At 39.2% G+C, this 21,628-nt stretch overlaps 2 protein-coding genes across 3 annotated transcripts in view; one reads left to right on the top strand and one right to left on the bottom strand.

Moving 5' to 3' along the window:
- ARPC1A (actin related protein 2/3 complex subunit 1A) lies at window positions 1–12,319 on the bottom strand. Its single transcript, XM_075179915.1, has 10 exons — window positions 12,211–12,319; window positions 10,335–10,433; window positions 8,654–8,758; window positions 7,509–7,731; window positions 7,102–7,209; window positions 6,052–6,264; window positions 4,628–4,703; window positions 3,576–3,769; window positions 1,897–1,987; window positions 1–350 (listed from the first exon to the last, which is right to left on the bottom strand). The coding sequence occupies exons 2-10, from the start codon at window positions 10,396–10,398 to the stop codon at window positions 312–314; spliced, it is 1,113 nt and encodes a 370-aa protein (XP_075036016.1). The 5' UTR covers window positions 10,399–10,433; window positions 12,211–12,319; the 3' UTR covers window positions 1–311.
- Window positions 12,320–12,763: 444 nt separating this feature from the next.
- Window positions 12,764–21,628, top strand: part of KPNA7 (karyopherin subunit alpha 7) — a 65,639-nt gene continuing 56,774 nt past the window's right edge. The window contains exon 1 of one of the 2 annotated variants that reach the window (XM_075179917.1): window positions 12,764–12,839. Coding sequence is in view for 1 of the 2 variants with exons in the window: in XM_075179916.1 (XP_075036017.1) it covers window positions 19,898–19,909 (12 nt within the window). In the remaining variant the exon portion in view is untranslated. Of the gene's footprint in view, window positions 12,840–19,834; window positions 19,910–21,628 lie in introns of those variants that run through there. The other variant, XM_075179916.1, reaches the window with a different exon arrangement.

The following is a 21,628-nucleotide window of genomic DNA, read 5'->3' on the forward strand; positions in this document are numbered from 1 at the left end:
ATTGTATATTTTTTATTTATTTCGGGTATCTATGGTCCTGCACAGTTTTCATAAATAATGTCATTTACTGACAAGAAAATGTCAGATTTTAGTTTGTTTCAATTGTTTCGGTTGATTAATAAGCCATATGCCTCAAATGTAAAATTAAATACACTGTGCTTTAAAAGAAAAAGACCAGACATTTCCAGAATCAGATATTTTTTAAATGGCCCTTAGATAAATGATTTTCACTGCTGGATGGTTCATCAACAAGTCAGTGGGTGTTCACAGCATGATTCTGCCACTTAATCTTCTGATGTCTGTCTGTTATATTACATAATACGCAGGCCTTGAATGTAAGACTCCAGGGTCTGAAAGTATAAAAGGTTCAAACATTAAATTCGCTTTCTCAGTCCTGACATTTATGGACATCCATTATAATCACTAATCACTTAGAATAAGGCTCTATATAAGATCATTATTCCATTTTAATAAAATGATTAAAAGGACCACTGAACCCAAAATACAACTTAGCTTACATAAAAGAACTACAAATATAATAAATGTAAACCTTTCAGGAGCTTATCGGCTGCTTATTTGAAATAAGGTTGTGATAGGGAGTGTCCTACACACAGCAAACTTCCTGACATTAATCCCAATGAATCACAAGGCAGTCAGCCTCTTTTAGAATATAATGACATGTTACACAGAATAGGCAACATTCAGCTGCAGAGTAAAATGTAAATAGTGATATAACATATGTCTGGTAAAGTATAGTACATTTTACATATATACTTTTGAATGTTATTAGAAGGTTCTTTATATAGAGGAACTTGCATTTCAGGTTTATTGGTACTTTTAACACTTACATACAGGATTTGTGTTACATATATTTTAAGATGTTTGTTTCTGATGTCTTATTTGACATATCCAACACAAATCCTTTATTTATTCAGTAAACAATGAAATAGACAGAGCAACTACACTTAACTAACTGCTGTTCCCATTGACATCCTAAGTTAAAAATTTGATATCGATAATGTTAAAACATCAAGGAATAAAGGTGTTCGTAACTTGTTAAAATTCTCAAACCTTTTCATGTGGTAAAAATGAATAAATTAAATTAAAAGCATGTACAATTCTGAACAAAATGTTTGTTTGTCTTTGTTTAATTGAAATTTCTCAATCCTAGCCTGAGAAAATTAGGTTTTTGTAGATTCATACAAGCCAAAAATTGTGGATTTCTAAAAACTTCAAACTCTTAAACCACATGACTTAAAAACAAAAAAAAAAATATTTGATGGCCCATTAAATATAGTGAGTGAAATCAAAATAGAAAACGAAGGTTTAAATTTAACTACATACAAATAACCTGTGTAAGGTTTTCAAACACACATGCTTACAAAGATCACTTAGCACAACTTTTGAAGTTATTAGATTACAAAATAGTGCATGCTGCCTACAAAGAGTAAGGAATGAACAGAACATTTGCAATACTGATGCACCTGTGTTTTCCATCCAAGGTAGTGACACAATCCTTTAGCAATGGTGAAAATCCTATAGTTACTTTTGCGCTTTCATTTAAATCAATGCATGCAGATTTGTCAATTGGTGTACCACAGCACAGATTGGTGACGGCATAATGGGTCATGGATTCACTACAGAAAAAGGTGGTAAGAAAACCTTCACATAATAAGCTATTCCCTAATGGGTAGCTACTATCTGGTATGTAAAAGTAAGTTGTCACTGGAAAATTCATGCTTAATTATAGAGTAACTGCAATTACAATAATCTGTTTTACAGTGACAACGGCCTAAGTAAATTAAATATATTAAATTGATCTAAAATGAGTAGCCTTTCTATATATTTCACTTCCTAAAGATTCAAATATCAATTTAACCAATCAGAGGAGCTCACCTTGAAGTCCCAAATAGTCATTGCACCATCAATGCCTGTAGTACAGAATTTACGGCAGTCAGATTTTTCCCCATCATATATAGACACCTGGCTGGGAGACCAAAATGAAACAGGAATTACAGGAATTATCCGATTTTTGTATTTCAAATAAATCCGAACTGCTAAGGTATGTGCACTGTTTTTTGTTTTGTAACTTTTAATACCATCTTGACATCATTCTTTTTATTGTTAGCTAGTTTGCATTCCTTACTCAGGATTCGTGGCATACATTTTGGTTCTGATTTATGTTAACGGCAGTCTATAAAAGGAGGGCATTATTGCTGTTAAATTGCTGTCATTAGATAATTAATAGACAAAAAAAAAGAGTAACTTAGCACTTGCATATCAAAACAATTCAATCCATTACACAACACTCCCGAATACTGGGGAATGTCACATAAAACAATCATAAATGTCTCGGTAACCAACATTTTAGATTAGAATAAATCTGTTAAACCCTTAGTGACTGGGTTATAACTGCTTTCATTAATGTTACTTGTGTCAGCTAAACATAGGTTAATTTCTAACTACACTGCTCTATAGTGATTCAGAAATACACACTTATCCATTCATTCTCCCTTATATTCCCTTAAAACAGTTAGTGACACCACAGACCAATCTCACCTAAAGCATCAAGTGATTCCCTTAACTTAAGGAAATAGTACCAGGATGTCTTGTAATAAATAGGAAATCCAGGCTTCTTCACTGAGCTGTACATAGCACTCACTTTCATTCTAGTGCACAGCAATCCGGGGGCCAAATTCTGTAAAGAACGGCTCCAGGTCACTGTGGTGAGGCTCCACATGTTAATGTGAGTAGAGCCGTTAATATAAATGTACAGACTGGTTAAAGTGGTACAATACCCCCCCCCCCCCCCCACTTTCCCTCACACACACAAAACTAAGAAATAAGGAAAATAAAAAAAAACACTTACCCCCAGTGCTGTAGAAAAAACATGCATGTATCATACACATTTGACGTGGACACATAAGATTCTAGACAAAATAGGCTGCAAAATGTGCTATTGCCGTTCAGGCTAAGCTAGTTAGCTGATCATGAAGGCTGTTCTTTTGAGCGACACGGACTAGCTGAATAAGCCTAAACACATGCATAGTCTAATCTCGTGCAATAATTCATAGAGAAGCATGTGCTGCCCACTAATAGTTCAACATGCTCCTTTTCAGACATACCACCTCTTCATGCAGTCTATTGCAGATAATGGGCCCGATTCATTAAGGAAAGTAACGCAATAAATTGAGCAAGTTTTCACCTATACAAAACCATGTTACAATGCAAGGGGTGTAAATTAGTTTATTATTTTGAACATAAGTTAACATAAGTTAAATACTGGCTGTTTTTTCCATGTAGCACACAAATACTTGAAAGCAATATTTTTTGTACACTGAAATTGAAACTTGATCTAGGACATGCCCTCTCCAACTATAAATCTGTCTGTTTACCTCCTCCTCCAATGCAACATGGTTTTGCCATGGTAAAAAGTTACTCATTTATTTTGCTTTCCTTTAATTAATGAATCAGGACCAACATGTTTAAGGGAGACAACAGTGCCTTTTCCCTAAGATTCTGCTCAGAAAGCTTCATTACCCAGTTTACTTAGAATACCACTAGTTTACACCTACGTGATGCTGTTCTGATGTAGAGTCTCCAGTGTAGTGTTGCGGTCCTCTGTAGTTGCTCTCTTGTCCATGTTTCTAAAGCGTTCCATAGCAGAAATATTGCGTTGGGTGCTCTGTTTTGGAATGTCCAGTTTTGATACAAATGTCAATGAGCCATGGTCATCATAGGTGAAAAGCATGGGACAGCAATCATGACCCTGAAATAACAAAATATCAATTACACATTAGAAAGAATAAAAAAACATTTCTTCTTTAAACATGTTTCTTAATTTTATACCAAAAGAATACCAATTTTAAGGCATGTCCAATACAAGAAAGAACTTTTCCTGAACAATACCTAAATAAACGAAATAGAACACAAGAGATTTTCTGACCAAAAAACCACAGTGCTCTATATCAGCAATACGCTGATTCAGCATAAACTACTGGACTGATCTTGTATTTAGTAAAGGTAAAAACATTTTTGAATTGCATATTGCTATATACAATTTTGCAATAAAGTCTACATTTTTATTGTTGGAATAAATGTCTCTACTGCTGAAGTTTTTATCCCTAACTTTTCTTTCTCATGTCCAACAACTTTCATTGGTCTTTAAATACCTGTGTTAGTGCATGTATGTGTTCATTGTCCTACTTTTATTTGTAATGAACACTCACAATACATTCTTGTGATGTAATGGACCACGCTGTGATTGCTTGTGTGGACAGTCATATGGTTTTCTTATAGGAATCACTGAATCAGAGTTGTGTTTTATTCCTTCCCATGCAGTTGAATGCCTATAAGTGCAACTGACCTTTGCAAGGCATGCAAAGCCAATATGTATATGCCATAAGAGAAAATATTACACTAGTTACAGGACACCAACTTATTGTAATATACAATACAACACTTTCATTACAGTGATTCTACGTCAATATTTGATGTTTTTTATTCCATTAAATGAAAATACAAAATAGTTAATATATAAGCTCATAATTTATTGTTTTTCAGACCCTCCACCCCAAGAAAAAAAAAAAAGTTTTAAATTGTGTAGTTAAGGTTATAAGATACTTACAGCTGCAATGACACTGTTCTCTGACACAAATATGACACTAAGAAGAGGTAAGAATTCAGTCTTCAGCTGGGAAACACTAGAAACAGACAATTATATTATACATCCAGTTTATTGTGTATAACAGAGCATTAGTATAAAACACAAAACAAACAAATAGAAAAGAAAACACATGGTGCATTTATGACATTATAATTCTTTCTTCCTTATAAGATTAGCACTCTTCTATCTTGTCTTCTCTTAAATGTGCAATAATTACTTATCCTAGCTTTAAGAGCTAGACTTCCAATAATCCAACAATTACACATGCTTAATTAAAAAGCAAGACAATATTGCAATATTTTGCACTTCATCCTCACATTGAAAATGATAAGAATTGCATGTTCTTCTGCTCCCTACTAAATTTAGAGAAACTAAACTACTTTAAACAGAAAATAAATATTAGCATAAGATGTTTCAGTAATTATGGATGGGCATTACACTTTTTTTAAGCTTATGGATGGAAATAAGAGGTCTACTCGAGCCACAGTTGAGAGTAACATTACATTCAGCTGGACACAAACAAAACCAAACATATCCATATGTTCCCGGCTTTCAATACTGCAGTACAAAGAATTTTTTATATCAGTTCTTAATCTCAACTGTATTTCCTTTGCAGTCTTTCCCCTTCTTTTTCATTAAAGCATGAGTCAGAATATGGTACTTTGTCCTTCCTCCTTCATAATAAAAACAACCCTCAAAAACCAACAAAAAAGCATCAGTATCCAGAAGAATCAGGATAACAGTTTCTATTAACTAGAAAACCACTGAGGTGGTAACCACAAGCACAAAGAAATAGGGTAATGGATACTGTGCCCAACTGTCTACTGTAAGTCCTCAAGTTCTAGCAGACACTCCATCTACAGGAAATCCTTTCCAGGGAGCTTAAACAGCTAGCTCATAGATCTGCTTATTAGTCACCCAAACTAGCTTAACCACCTCTGTCATTAGTTGGAGATAAAACCCTACAGACCAAACAGGTTTGACAACATCACTGACATTATAACAAAAAAATTTAAAAAGTAGAATAATCATTAATTTACAAATCTACATAATTAGTAAATTATTATCTTAACTCTCTTACTGAAAGCTAATTACATTTTACCAATACTTGAATCAATCACTCACCTCTGCTCCCAAGCTTAATCCTGACTTAGTGAACTACAAAATATGGTGAGGACTGTATACAGTATGTTATAATTACACATATATTCTCACAGCAGATCACATGGTCAATGATGGAGGTGGCAGCAGACACAATCATCATCTCTGGATACCTCAATTTACTTTTTATGGTGGGTTATTTTCAAGCCAGCAATAGTCCATTTGCAGAAAGATAAATAATCAATACATTACATTTTTTTTTAAAATCACACAGTGGAACTTGCCTCATGTTTTTTGAAGCATCAACTACAGACACAATGCTGTCGTGACTGACCCAGGCCAATCGATTTCCACTGGCAGAAAAGCTGACACTATGAACCCAGCCACCGCTTCCAGCTCCTCCAAACTCTGACATGAGCTGCCCAAAAGGCATTTTGGATCCCCAAGGAGTACTAGCCGGCTTCTCATCGACTTCCTTAATGTATGCAGAAAACACTCTGTAAGTAGAAACCACACAATGTAGAACGGACCTCAAAATCAATAAAACACAGTAAATATCAGCATATAATGGCAAAAACCTATCAATCTGGACCAATGTGTCTCAGTTACAATCAAGATTTCTTCTAAAATACTCCAGAAGGTGTTTGAACATATCCCACAAGTTTTCACACAGGGAAATCATGAGAAACTTTAATAGACAGCAAATAGCCGCACCACAGGAAATGACATTCTATAATAATAAAAAAAAAAAAATGATTTACCCAATAATGGTAGCGCTGGGAGGTGCTACCCTTCACCCATAACTGCAAAAGAAAAAAAAAAAAACAAAAAAAGAAACCAGAAAGAAAAAAAAACAAACAAAAAACTGGTGACTCACACGGGTGCAAACTCACTTATCAGCAAATTCAAAAATTAAGTGAACGTGCACCCCGGTGAGTTTCCAGCTTTTTCCTTAATGTATTTTTTTTTGCAGCAAAGCATCAAGACCTATTAGAGATACCTGGAGAGAGGACTGAATTACTCTGCTTTAGGGGCCAGGTATATGCAATATTCCAGAGTGGTCTACTATGGACCCCTTCAACATCTGTATAGCATCACAATACAAAATTAATTTGATTGCTACACTACAAGTAGCATATGGAACAGAAACTTCTGGCAAAAGGACTCCATACCATTAGTACCCTATGCAACCATGGATGTAAAGCTCTCATCTAAAAGTGCTCCAGCAGCAATATTAATGCTAACCTGCTGAAGACTGATGTTTCCCAATGCATCCAATAAGAGAATGGACAGTTCTATAGATGGCGCAACAATGAATAAAATAAATACTACACCTGGTCTTAAAGTCACAAGATCCAGCTGCTAGAAGAACATTATTGGGGTGCCAGTCCAGGCTTAGCACAGTAGAACGAATTGGCTTTTTGATGTGTTTACTCACCCACCTAGCATTGAGACAGACAAAAATGAACACAAGAAAAAAAAGCAAAAAACAAACACCCATATCGCACTATCAGCAAGGAAACTGAACTAACTAGCATGCAAAATGTCCAACTGCCACACCCCCTACTTCAATGTGAGGAGCTGGTATGAAGCAGGGGGCTGGCGGGAGAGGACCAGAGCAGCGCTCAGCATTTTATTAGCACAGTGAACATGTTTTCTATTTGTCACACTATGCAAATAAAAGAGCTTTACTTTTAGAAGGATGATATAGAAAAAACAAGGGCACTAAGGAAGCGCTCACCAGTCATTTTCGGATTCGAAGTAACACACAGATATGAGTCGTGCTCCGCTCCCCACTGCAAACTTATTCTCCAAAGGAGACCACTTGACATAAGTTGCTGCTCGGTTTATACGCAGGATAACAAGTGTGGGCTTCCACACGCCATCTTTCTGGCTCCACACATATGCATTGCGATCAGCTCCACATGTCACTATGCGATCACTTTTAGGAGCCCAATCAATGCCTAGAAAACAAAATAGATTATGCATTTAAAAAGCACTTAATACTGAAGGCTAACATATATTCGTCATGAAAGTATATTCTGAAGTTTGTCATTTAAAATGCACACTAAGCAGAGTATTGACCACTTAGGAGATTATTACCATGGCAAATCCCAGTGAGCAAAAAGTTGATATTCTAGAACAGATGTCAGTTTATACAAATAGCCAATTGTAAGTGGGAAAATAATCGCTGAGTAAACAGAAACAAGGAACAGCAAAAAATGTAAAGTTTTATAATTGTAACAATCAAAATCTCAATTTTTTGCTCTGCTTATTATACACTAGTAAAAAACACAATATTGTCCACCAGTAATTTCAGCTGAGTTCACCACATGGTGAACAAACCCTGAACAGTGGAAATCATTGCTGTCGATAATAAACCTGTCCTCCGTACACACAAATGTGCTGGACGAATCTGCAACATAGTATGGTCTATGTTTGCTCACCTAATGTTAGTGTGTATACAGGACCGGCTTATGCCCTACGGGCCAATGCTTCCTTTGACAGCCAAGTATGTTCGTGATTTGGTGAACAATTTTGTTTCTAGTGTAGATGAGGCCAGGGGCGGATCTAGAAAATTGCTATACCCCGGGCGATTTAGGCCCCGCCCCCTTTTTTGACATCTAAGGCTGCCGGAGGCTGCACACTATGTGCAGGTCCGCTCGGCAGTGACAGTGTGCTGCCCGGCTGCTATGATTGTGTTTTAAACACAATCAGAGCAGCCGGGCAGCACATTGTCACTGCTAAACGGACCTGCACATACTGCCGTCGGCAGCAAGTCCCTGCTAGGGGGGGCGATTGCCCCGATCGCCCCCCCCCCCCGGATCCGCCACTGGATGAGGCCTTACAATCTTACACAACACACACAAGTGCTCAGTATCTCACCTGTAATGTGTCCATTGTGCTCCTTCAGCTCATGAACCTTCACCCACTGGTTCCCATTTTGTTTGTAGATATGAACCTCATGGTTATTGGGACTTATTGCAATTTCTGGGAAGAAATATGAACAGCAGCACATAAGCACCCATAAATACACTTTTTAGAACCTTTAAAAAGAAGCATTATTCATCTTACTAACTGCACAGAAGAAATTTAAAAGAACATACAAGTTGACCCAATAAAATATATATATATATATATATATATATGTGTGTAAAAGGTCTTCACAGAAAATATATTGAGAGGAATGTGGTCTTTTAGCCAGTAGAGAGCAAGCGTAATAAAAACAAGTGAGGTTATTTTATTCTACAGTTTTCTACAATAAAGTTTCACAGTCCAGGGGGTAAATGTATCAAACTGAGATTTTTTTCGGCGTGTTTGAAAAACCAATCAGATTCTAGCTATCATTTATTTAGTACATTCTATAAAATGACAGCTAGAATCTGATTGGTTGCTATAGGCAATATCTCCACTTTTCAAACCTGCTGGAAAACTCTCAGCTTTATACATTTACCCCCAGGTGTCATACATAGCCGGACTAAAGCCAAACAGCAGATGTAACCTTCTGACTATTTTCTTTGAAGAATGTGAAGAGCCTGGGCCAAACATCCTATCGTGCCAAGGGCATTTAAAAAAAAAAAAAAAAAAACGACATTAAAATTGATCTTGCTAGGCTCTAGGAGGGGTTAAGTTTCAGGAGTAGACTTTTTATGAAAAGTGCCCTCCCTCCAGTAGGTGGAGCTTCCCCAACAATAGTATTAAGTTCACAAAGCTAGGTGAGAACAACTGTAATATGTCATTGAGGTTCTGCTAAACCCAGTGGCGCACGCAGGGGGAGTTTCTGAGTCTCTAGAAACCCCCCCCCTGCGCTAACTAGGTGGCCACTGTCCTATACAGCAGCCGCGGCGCTGTCAAAGAAGCGTCCGCGGCGGTGCTGTATTGTTTTTTTTGGGGGGGTCGGCGGGGGGTCGGCGGGGGAAACCCCCCCCCCCCAACAATCCTCCGTGCGCCCCTGAAACCAAAGCAATAAATTGATAAGATGCAGTCTTTAAAAAATCTTCTTCAAAGAATGGCAGGACTTAGGTCTAACACCCCCACCCCCCCATGATGAGGGAAGTTAACAAAAATAAATAAATTTAAAAAAGTAAGAGTATGCCGCTTAGTTTTAGAAGGAGTTAAGCTGGAGGAGTAAATTTTTCATCTAGTTCTCCCCATTGTCAGTAACCCCCAAAATAATGTCTTTGTAGTTGCATGTTTTACAAACAGAGTTTATAAAAAATATATTTAGTCCTAACTACAATCGTAAATGTGGAAATGCAGCTTTAAAGAATTTCTCTTTCTAATCTGACCCCTTATGCAGAGTTCTATGAGAGTGATGGATACACATCCAGTCCCCGTGTTGTGAGCAAACAAAGTTATTGGCTTGTGCATCGTCTAATATCAGGTAGCGGGCTGGGAATTCCAGGCTAAGGGACAGGTACCCCCCAAATGCTACATGGAAAGCCACATCAGAAAAAAGAAGTTTTATGAACTTCTACAAATCGTCAAATGTGAATATTACAAATTAAACCATTTAGGCTTTGATTTAGCAATTAAAGAAAACAAGATATTGACAGATGGTGCTTACGAGTTCTATCTTTATTCCAGGCATGGCAGCTGATGGGTTCAAGTAAGAACTGGTGTAGAGACATTCTGGTTTTGTTTTTCCTTAGTGAAATCTATAAAACTTTATAACAAAAAAAAGAGAAAGATTTGAGTATTCCCACTGTGAAACAAGTTTTTTTTTCTTTAAACAGCAACTGTTGTATCTTTTTAACAAAGTATTTTATGAAGGATATGGTTCAGCACATGGCCATAAAAACGCTATTTTTGTGTGCATTTTTTTTGTAAAATTGCAGAAATTACACACCATTTGCATCTAACTCAGCATCGGGCCCTTTATTACCAGATGCATACAAGACACAAAAGGAAACAATGTGAATTACAGCATTGTGAATGCAACTGACTTTAATACCAAACAAACAATGTAGTAAGAACTTAGATTTTGGAGATGTTCAAATTTGCAGTAACATTTTTAAGCATTCAGTCGAGAAATGAAACTAGGATAAAGTATAAGCCTCCGCACCATTTTTGCGGCATATAAACGACACTGGTCTATGATTGGAAATACCTAAACCAGATTATATATATACGCATTATTATATATATATATATATATATATATATATATATATATATATATATATATATATATATTCCTAACACTGGCCCTCACTTGGGTTACTCATACTGCACATCTTCCACTTTTGAAAATAATTTAGTAATTTTGATGACTCTGTATACTAATTGTTAGCAGAGGACCCATCTTCATGTGGAAACAAAGTGATTTTAGCAAGAAATGGGAAGTTGTTAAACATAGTAAATGAACGGTATATTTATATTTGGCCTATTCAGACATCCTTTTAATGTGTAGTCAGTTGTCTGCAACAGGTCCAGTTTAAAATGAGTTAGTTGCGTATTTAAAATAAAAAATAATCTACAAAAAAAAAATTGGGGCTTTAAAATATTAAATTATTAAATAATACTAAAAATATTTTTAACAAAGACAATGGGTACATTTCACTGGGGTGTCAGCATCTCTCAGTGGCATTGTTGTATAAAAGAAGGCAATCAGATCATTAGCATATGCTTCCCTTCCACAGAATAAAAGTCATACTTGTAAATTGGCTTCTGATGAAACAGAACCTAGTGTGTGACTGGGAAAATTCTCTGTATAGCACTGCATAATATGTCAGTGCAATAAAGGATAATATCTGGCACTTAAACATGTGTGAGTAGGGGCAACACTAGAGCCCATAGTTTCTGCTGTCACCATACCCAATACCACTATTACAACAGTTTCCTAGTGTTTCGTTTGCAGAAGGCTATCCACCCACTTATGTCATAGATACAAGCATAATGTAAGCCTACAGGGAGCTCAACGCACTAGGTTTTACTGCCATTACAAAGTGGTAATAATGTAATACCCATTTAACCTGCATTTACCTTGCTTTAAAAATGCATAATCCCCCAAGCACCATGGCATGGAAGGCTGCATTATATGATCCGTGGGATAATCACGTTTAGTAAACCAACATAATTTCTGACAGTCTTGATGAATGAGGCTTCAACCTCACGGTCCATAAACCGTCAGCATCATTGACAAAACCCCGGGGACTTAGACGGGCCGGAAATAAGTTACCTGCGTTCTAGAACGGCTAGCATCAGATAAGGGTAGGATTCCATATATCAATGATCCTGATAATATTACAGGGCCAGTTTGAAAGACAGATCTTTACTAGTAAAAACCCGGAAACTATCTCGGGCACGGCCCTTCCTTCTTAGCCTTAGCTTATCCACTATATTCCTTGATTAAAGGCTTCTCTCCCAATATATCACAACACACACTGACAGGCAATGCTGCTACACTGCCCTGGTTGCGGGTTACCGAAAGCATCACTTACCAAGGCGAATTGATTCGCGGACTCTGGTCAGTCAACGCGAACCCAGCGACGGAATGGAGACTGCCAAAGAGAAGAATGCTACTGCGCAGGCGCAAAACGACGGGCGGGGCTGCGGCTTGACAATCAAAATGTGCGCATGCGCCCCTTGGAAAGGAATAACAAGCAGCAATTATCAGATAGTGACAACTTAGGTGCGATTGCTGAACTGCAGAGGAGTAACCTGAGCATTATAAATACTTTACAAATACTAGTTTTAAAACTAGTGGCCGTAGACATACATAAACAAGGTGTCACTTTCTCCTTAAGGCTTTTAAATAGTTTTACAGATTATCCTGAAATTATTTAAATGCATTGTCTTTAGATAGTTGTATCACTCATTATTCTGAAAGTCATAAAACAATGGGACTTCATTATTTAACATATTTTGTTGGTGAAGCATATAATGATGTAAACCACCTAACTCATTGTCTGACACGTGATATTGTTACAAGGAGATGAAGTATAGGAGATTAATAGGCAGCCGTCCAGGAATTCATTTATTACCCAATCACCACGCCCTTCCAAGTTTTATAAGGTGCACGTTTGATGAGCGGTGTATGGTACTGTTGATGGTCAGAGCTGTTGGTTAGGTAAGACGTGTGGTAGGATGAGCGGCTGGCTCTATTCGGAATGGTTTTGAGTGTTGTTTTCTAGCTACGGCATCAATTTGAGCACTTTAATTTCTCTATATTTAAAAAAAAAAAAAAAAAAGCTTTGATAATCACTTTTTTGTATACAGAGCATTGTTTGTTCATTATTTTATTTGCATATCTGCCTATAACTGTGAACTTAGGATGGCTGTATTTGTCCAAAGTATTTGCATATGAAATCTGTGTATATATATATATATATTTATTTATTTATTTTTTTCCATGTAAGTATGACAACCGCAACAAATGAAAACTGACTTTGCTTAAAAATTGACAATTCTTATTTATCTTAATTCTAGACTCGATGTCTAGTGAGCATGTAAGTCAAATAACCTTAATGTATCAAATATTACTTAAACTTATTTTTGAACATGCTGATCAGTAACTTTACTTTGTGAACCATGATAGCTTGCAGCTCCATCTGTATGATCAGATAAACATTTTTTGGGATCAATTTTAAGATACTGTATTGTTTCAGTCAATAAACCAAAAAGTCCCTGTCCTGTACCATCATTACTTGGCACAACTGAAAGTAGTAACTCACAGAACACCTTTAAACACATGCCAAATGATAATGCTGAACTGATTTATGCTTTTATTTTCTGTGCTGGTTTGGGTGATCTTTCTGAAATTAAAACTTAATTGAAAAAAAAAATAATCCCTGTGGGTAAAAATGAACATCTACAATTAAATGTTGAATCCAGCTTTTGCCATGAGTTGGTTATGTATGTGTGCATTTGCTAACATTGTGTTGCTGTCTTCTGCATTTTGTTTGTAAACTGTTGTAGTGTATTGTAACAAACTTCTACAGTATGGTAGTGAGGTCCTATTTGTTTCTACTACAAGTGCATAATGGATCATGCCACAAGAACACAGCAATAGGAATGTTTTATAGATGCCTCTATTATTAACAACTTTAACAATTGGTCATTTAACTGTGAAGTAAATGGTATCATTTATTGAACTTGCGTTAGGCCTATATATTTGTGGCTGCAGCTTAAATATAACTTTTTACCTAGTATTTTTGTACTAATGTTATACAATGAAAGAAAATGCATTATACTTAAACTAAAGGGCATAGGCCCACAGTATATAAAAAATATTAATTTTTTTTTTTTTTTTTTTTATAAAACACAAAGCACAAGGTGAAGAGCTGACGAAACACTCTCAAACTGAGGCAGATGCAATGAAAAGTATTTGCTGTCTTTGCAATGTATGCAATAGCTTGATACAAAATTGACTCTGGCTGCACGTCACAATCCCAGGCTTAGATTCCCAGCTAACCTTCATTGCGCAGTAGCAATAGTAAAGATCCGAGCCTATACAACTTATGTGTTTGCCTCAATAACCCAAATCGGAATTATTTTTTATTTTTTTTGTTATATTAATTAAATCATTTTTCAAGTATACTTTATATTTAAAATACAAGCAACATAAATGTTGCATATAGTAATATTGGAACTTCTATTATATCTTCAAGCTTCTAAAAAGGTACCTAACATATTGTCTAATGTTTAAGGGGACCCACTTCATTAGGTGCCCACTTGCAATCAGGCAAGCTGATACCTTGGCCAGTCTGCCACTGCATATGTGAGGTACTCAAGCTATCTGTAAAAGATCAATTGTGCAGATATTGTAGTTCTATGGTATGGTTACCCTGTATTTGTTTGTTTAATAATTTTATTACTTTGTAGTGTGCGATTAGTGGGGGTTAATTCATGAAAGTGGTCACATGGCTATTTTAACCTATTTAAACAGCAGGATTAGGCTGTTTAAGCCTATGAGGCTGTTAGCTAGTGAAGATTCTTCTAAGTGAGATTATTACAAGTGTATTAACTAATTTAGTTAGTACAGTAAGATATACAAGAGATGAACAGAAGGAGAACCTTCTACCTGCAAACACTGCTACATGAGGACAACAGTCAACATTCAGACCTGAGCTCTGATATCCTCTACCACCTGGATTAACTGCCTGGACTCGCCCTGGTGAACTGTTTCTCAAATTTATTCAGGCCTGCTGCAGTATTATGACTTGGTGATTCCTCTTATGCTGCTAGGATTCCCACTTTTAAACCACACTGTCGCTCCACTTAGCTTGAACTTTGAACTGGCTCCCTCTTGTCCTGTGGACTTGTATAACCAGCTCAGTGCACCTTGTATTATGCCTTATGTTATACTATTGCCTTCCAATCATGCCTGATGTCACTGTCTAATCTAACTGTTTTTTCTAAACACACTCATCTGGTATCTCTGCTGTCCTTACTGCTTCCTATTCCCTGACTCATACTTTACATCTCTACCTTCTCTTTTCTCTCCTTCTACCCCTGCACTCTTTCATTTTACTCACCTCTTGTGCTCTCACCATTTCCTCACTCCTCTTTCAACTGTCTATTCCACACCTTCTCTAGCTTTATCATGATTTACTCCTCTTTCACTTTTGTCCCTTGCCTCTATCCCCTTGCTTTCCATGTCCAACCTTTCCATATTCTTCCTTCTCCTCTCCCCCCCCCCCCCCCCCCCCTCTCGCTTCCCACCCCCCTCCCTATTTCACTTCTCTTCTCTTCTGTGCCTCTGGGCCCCTGATCTAACACACTGGCCCCTCTTCCATCTTTTCCTCTCTCCTCCCTTTCCTCACAACCTTTCCCTTTTATCCTCTTTGCTGCTCTTCTCTCAGCATCAGTCTATTCCTACTTACTACCTCCCTCTCTTTCCCCCCAGGTAATCTACTCCCTCACGTCACTCCTACCTTCTGCCTCTCCCATTCTTAAACCCCCTTATCTGCCCCATCTCCACTGCTCCCCTGTCCCTCATCTCCTGTCTGCTGACAAATCCCCTCTTATTTCTGCTTCTCGTCCAATTCCAACCCTCTCTTCCTGTCATTCCCCTTGCTCCATATCATACTCACCCTTGCAGATGAGCAACCCCAACAATCTCATCCACATCTCTCCTCTTCCCTCTCTTCCACTATCCTGTTGGCTCTGGAATGCCAGATCAGTCTGTAACAAATTGACCTCTATCCATGATCTCTTTATCTCTAGATCCTTCAACCTGCTTGCCATCACTGAAACTTGGCTATCCCTTGAGGACACTAGCTCTCCAGCTGCTCCTCTCTTTTGGGGGCTTGTCCTTCTCCCACACACCCAGACCTGGGGAACGGCAAAGTGGTGGTGTCGGCATACTTCTCGCCTCCTGTTCATTTCGGGTTCTTCCCCCTGAACCCTCCCCCTCTTCTCCTCCTTTGAGGTACTCTATCCACCTATTCCACCCAGTCCACCTCCTTGTTGCAGTTTTCTACCATCCTGTCTCCCAATTTCTTGATCACTTTGCCACCTGGCTCCCTCACTTTCTCTCTTCTGACCTTCCCTCCCTCATCAATGGACCTCCTCTCCATCCCACCGCAGTGGCCACTCCCTAGATCTGTTTTTTTTCATACCTCGGTACTGTCTCTGAACTCATTAATTCACCTTCTCTTTTTAGCATCTCTCCACCCCTCTCATCATCCCCGTCCCCCAAGGTTACTCTCACCAAGCGTAATCTTGACACAGTTGTCCCTACCAGTTTCTCCTCCTCCCTGAGCTCGCTCCTCCCCCTTCACCACTATTTCTTGCCCCGATAAGGCTGTCTCCTGTTACAATCGCACTCACCGCTGCACTTGACTCTGTCGAACCCGGCTGTCACCGTCAGGCTTTCAGTCCCTGCCACACTAAACTTACCCGCTATCTTCAAAAATGTTCCCGCAGTGCAGAACGGCTCTGGAGAAAGTCACGCACTCATGCTGACTTCCTCCACTTCAAGTTCATACATGCCTCTTATAGTTTGGCCCTATCGCTCTCTAAACCATCTTTCTTTAAAGCTCATTTCTTCCCAATACTCCAACCCCCATCGGCTTTTTGCCACCTTCAACTCCCACGCTCTCTGCTGTCGACTTTGCTACCCACTTCACCTCCAAGATTGAGTCTATACGTCATGACATCTCCCAGCAGTCCCTTTTTACCCCACCCTCTCCCCCCTCCATGCCCAACCTGTCCCCCCTTCTCACCCTACTCTGCTGCTGCTATCTCATTTCTCCCCTCCCGCTAGCTCACCCTCCTTCTCTTCCTTCATTCCAGTAACTGCAGATGAAGTTCATACCCTTCTCTCTTCCTCTCCCCCTTCACTTGCACTCGGACCCAATCCCCTCCCACCTCCTCCGCTTCCTCTCTTGAAGCCTGCTCCCATCTTGCACACCTCCTTAACCTATCCCTCTCCTCTGGAGTCTTCCCCTCCTCTTTTAAACATGCTCTTGTCTCCCCCATACTCAAGAAACCGTCCCTTGATCCCGCCTCCCTCTAATTACCACCATATTTCGCTTCTTCCTTTTGCCTCCAAACTCCTTGAATGGGTTGTCTACAACAGTCTCTTCCTTTCTCTCCTCTCACTCACTCCTTGACCCGGTCCAATCTGGTTGTCGACCCCTCCACTCCACTGAAACTGCCCTCATGAAGGTCACTAAATCCAACACACACTACTCCCTTCTTATCCTTCTTGACCTCTCTGCTGCATTCGATACCGTTGACCACACACTCCTCTTGCAATCTCTCAAATCTATAGGCCTATGTAACACTAGTTTTCCTCTTACCTCACCAACCGCTCCTTTTCAGTCTGCACTCATGATTCTACATCACCCCCTCTTCCCCTACCTCTTGGCGTTCCTCAAGGCCTGTTCTTGGCCCCCTGCTTTTCTCCCTCTACACCTCCTCCCTTGGTGTCCTCATCCACTCCTTTGGCCTCTAGTAACACCTCTATGCTGATGACACCCCCCCCCCCCTCTCTATTTCTGTTAAAAACACTACCTCCGTTTCTGTCCCCCAAGTCCGATGCCTTGGGGTCATGCTTGATTTCTCCCTCTCATTCAAGCCTCACATTCTGTTCCTCTCAAAATCCTGCTACTTCCACCTTCGGAATATATCCAAGATACGCCCCTTTCTCACCGTGGAAGCTACAAAAACCCTTGTTCACTTGCTTATCTCTCGCCTTGACTACTGTAACCTCCTTCTCTCTGGCCTACCTGATAACTGCCTTGACCCTCTTAAGTCTCTCCTCAATGCAGCTGCCCGCCTCATTTTTCTTTCCCACTGCTTTGTCTCTACATTGGCTCCCCATACCCTACAGAATTAAATTTAAACTCCTCACCCTCACCTTTAAAGCTCTTGGTCAATCTTCCCCTTCCTACATCTCCAATCTCATCTCTACCTCCGCTCTGCCTGTGACGGCCGCCTCACTACTTCACTGATTACCTCCTCTCACTCATCTTCAGGATTTTGCCTGGGCTGCTCCCCTGCTGTGGAACGATCTTCCACGTTCCATCAGGTTAGCATCTACTCTGAAAGGCTGCAAGCGTGCCCTTAAAACTCTTTTTTTTTTTTTTCTTTTTTCTTTTTCTTTCAAGTCTATCAGTCCTCCTCATAAGCTCCTTGTCCTGGCAGTGCCCCCCCCCAGTTAGTACCACCCTATTTGTGTCTCCCCTTCCCTTTTTAGGGTGTAAGCTCTCATGAGCAGGGCCCTCTTTCCTTATGTGCTCCTTCTACTTTTCCATTACCCTCTGTACCTCTTGGCTATCTTCACTAGCCCTGTTTTTCCTGTTTTCTTAAGCTTCAGTCTTCTCGCTGATTTCTATCTTCTCTTTCACTATCTGTCCCAGAAATAATCTGACTTACTTTACCCTGTAACCTGTGTTTGTAGATATTTTTGTTTTTGTATCATGTTGTGTCTTGAGTCTCTGTTTTCTGTATATGTAATGTATGGCGCTGCGGACCCTTTGTGGTGCCTTTATAAGTCAAAGATGATGATAATAATAATACTTGGGTACACCTGAGTTGCAGGTCTCTTGTAATGTCAAATGTCCACGTTTATAGCATGGGGATACTAGAGCATCCAGAGAACACATTTATTAAACTCCATATACTCTGGGTTGGAGAGGCACAAATGTAAACCTTTCCACGGTTGGTGAAAGCACAGAATAGTGTGTGTGTGTGTGTGCGCGCGCAACAAAAAAAATAAAAATCTCTGGGTCCTGCCCACCCAATCAGTTACTTTGTTTTTATACATTTTATATTTTGAAGTAGAATCAAACAAAAAAAGTGGTTAATACATTTGTACAAATGAAAAGCATAAATAAAATCATATGTGCCTTTGTATTTGATTTAGGAGACCACTATTGCTTTAGTCTAAAAACCTTTAAATTATAACTTTATAACTGCATAACTCTCACCATTTGGCTTTAAGGACAGTGCCACCCCCTTCCTGCCCCTTTTGAAACACTTACTTGCCCCTTCACCTCCCAACTGTCCTGGAATCTGGACAGAGTGTAATGTGGTGTTTGTCCAACAAATCTGGACTGTTCGCCCTAGATCAGTACAATTTGGCATTATGTAACTGTGCTATCCATGGGGCTGAATGGTTTTTGGTTGGTTTTTTTTAGGCTTGTGGAGGGGGATTGTACTGCACAGTTGCTAAGAATATGCTGTGTTATGCAGATCAGATGTAAACAAGTAATTTGTGCTGAATAGTAAAAATATACTGTGCCATTGGCGCACGCAGGGGGGGGTTTCTGGTTCTCCAGAAACCTCTCCTCTCCACGAACCAACGGTACTGTACAGCCGCGGCGCTGTCAAAGAAGCGTCCGCGGCAGTGCCGTATTGAAATATAATACAGCACTGCCGCGGATGCTTCTTGACAGTGCCGTGGCTACTGTAGAATTCAGAGTTGCCGAAATGGAGCTGCTGCTCTCTCTCGCGTTTTTTTTTTTTTTTTTTTTTAAAGCCTGTTCAACATAAATGGCCCTATGCAGCCATCTGCAAAAAAACCGATCACCCTTTCTCATGCCCACCATGTACAAATCTTGGTCCCACAGAATACTGGGATATCTCCTACATGCATTTCCTTGCTTGTCATTCCTGCTGGAGGTGCAATGCTACTATGAATAGACAAATGGAGAATGATCACTGTGACTTAAACCAATGAAATCGCAGGTGGGTTCAGCAAATATAACCATGTAATTTTGTGTAACAGACAGTGCTTTATTAGACTTGCATCTGCTTGTTGTGAAGGGAGAGTACAGCCGAGTGGTCCGTGAGACTTTGCTTTACTATGGGTTTAGTGGTGGGTGTTGTCAATGATGCAAAGGCTGTATGAGGTGGGCTTAGACCAAGTGCAGACTGTCAGTTTGACATAGAGATGCTCACTGACCCCCATGGGTTTTTGTTTTGGATCTGAATTACCATTGTGTGTTTTGGTTTTGTTTTGCAATTTGTTAAAAAAAAAAGTAACAAGCAGTCCAGCATCATCTGCCTCCCTTCTCTCATCTACATTCCAGCACCTGCAATCAATCCCCCCCCCCCCCCAACACCTTCATCAATATCCCCAGAACCAATAATTTACAGTTGAACAATCCTTTGCAAGAGGAAGCAAGTATGAAATCGGTCACCCAGTCGCAAAGCGGATTAGACGCCATAAGGACTATGCTAGTATTAGATCTGCGTCCAATGTCAATTATTAATGCAGCTGGTTTTAGACAGTTACTTGAGGTCTTCTGTCCCTATTACCAAATTCCATGACGACCCCATTTTACTCAAAGCTATTCTTCACCTCTACCAGAAAGTTCATAAAAATGTAATTGGGCTACAATATATGCCATTCCATCCACTGTTCACTTAACCACAGATATGTGGGCAAGCGGAACTAGGCAAAGTAAAGATTATGACTGACAGCCCACTGGGTTGGTCATTCGCCTTCACAAGCAGGGACAGCAGCAGCATGTACGTCACATTTTTCAGAAGCAGGCTACTCTGTGTATCAGCAGCTTCACTAAGAGGCATACAGCTGACAATCTGTTCCAAAAACTAAGGGATGTCATTGAAAGATGGCTAATCCTGCTTGGACTCTCCTGAGGATATGTCATTTCTGATGACGACCCCAATATTGTTCAAGCATTACAGCGGGGTTGAATTCCATCACATTTCCTGTTTTGCGCACACACAATAAACTTGGTGTTACATTTTAAAAAATGACACGCAGGAGATGCTGGTTTTTGTCCGTAAAAAATTTAGGTGCGTTTTCTGCAACAGCATGTAGGAGAATGCAGCAGCTGCAAGAAGACTAGCATTTGAGGGTAATGTACTTTAGTCCAGCGAAGTAGTCACCTGTGAAGAGAGTGCAGACACGGTTAGCTTGAGTCAAGTGATTGCCTTAATAATACATTTTGACAAGGAGCTACAGAAATTTAACATGTGCCATAAAACAAAGTAAATGTGCTATCTATATTTTAATTGTAGACGAAATACTTAATTTGCTTCGCAAGGATCCAAGACCTATCAACATCTTGTTTAGATGTCGTCTTCAGTTTCTCTGGTAAATGCTTGTTGTACAAAAAAATTGCTTTCCCAAGACACCCAGTGGTGATGCAGATTCCGCACATTTTGATATTTGCTCTGCTGTAAAAGAATTACCTAAAAATCATGACTGCTCTGCCCTAAAATGAACTACGAATTCCATTTTGAAGGCCATTATCGGCAATTACATCATAGTACACAGACTTCTAGGATGGGATGAATTAGTATTGTTGGAGGAAGATTAGCACTGAACCCTGCCACCTCTCCTGTTTCTGAGTGAGCTATGGTACAATAAAATGTAACTGCATATTTAGACCAAGACTGTCAGCCCTATTATTTCTATTTCAGCAATTACAATTA

Source organism: Mixophyes fleayi, chromosome 7 (assembly GCF_038048845.1).
Source record: "Mixophyes fleayi isolate aMixFle1 chromosome 7, aMixFle1.hap1, whole genome shotgun sequence".
Lineage (NCBI taxonomy): Eukaryota > Metazoa > Chordata > Amphibia > Anura > Limnodynastidae > Mixophyes > Mixophyes fleayi.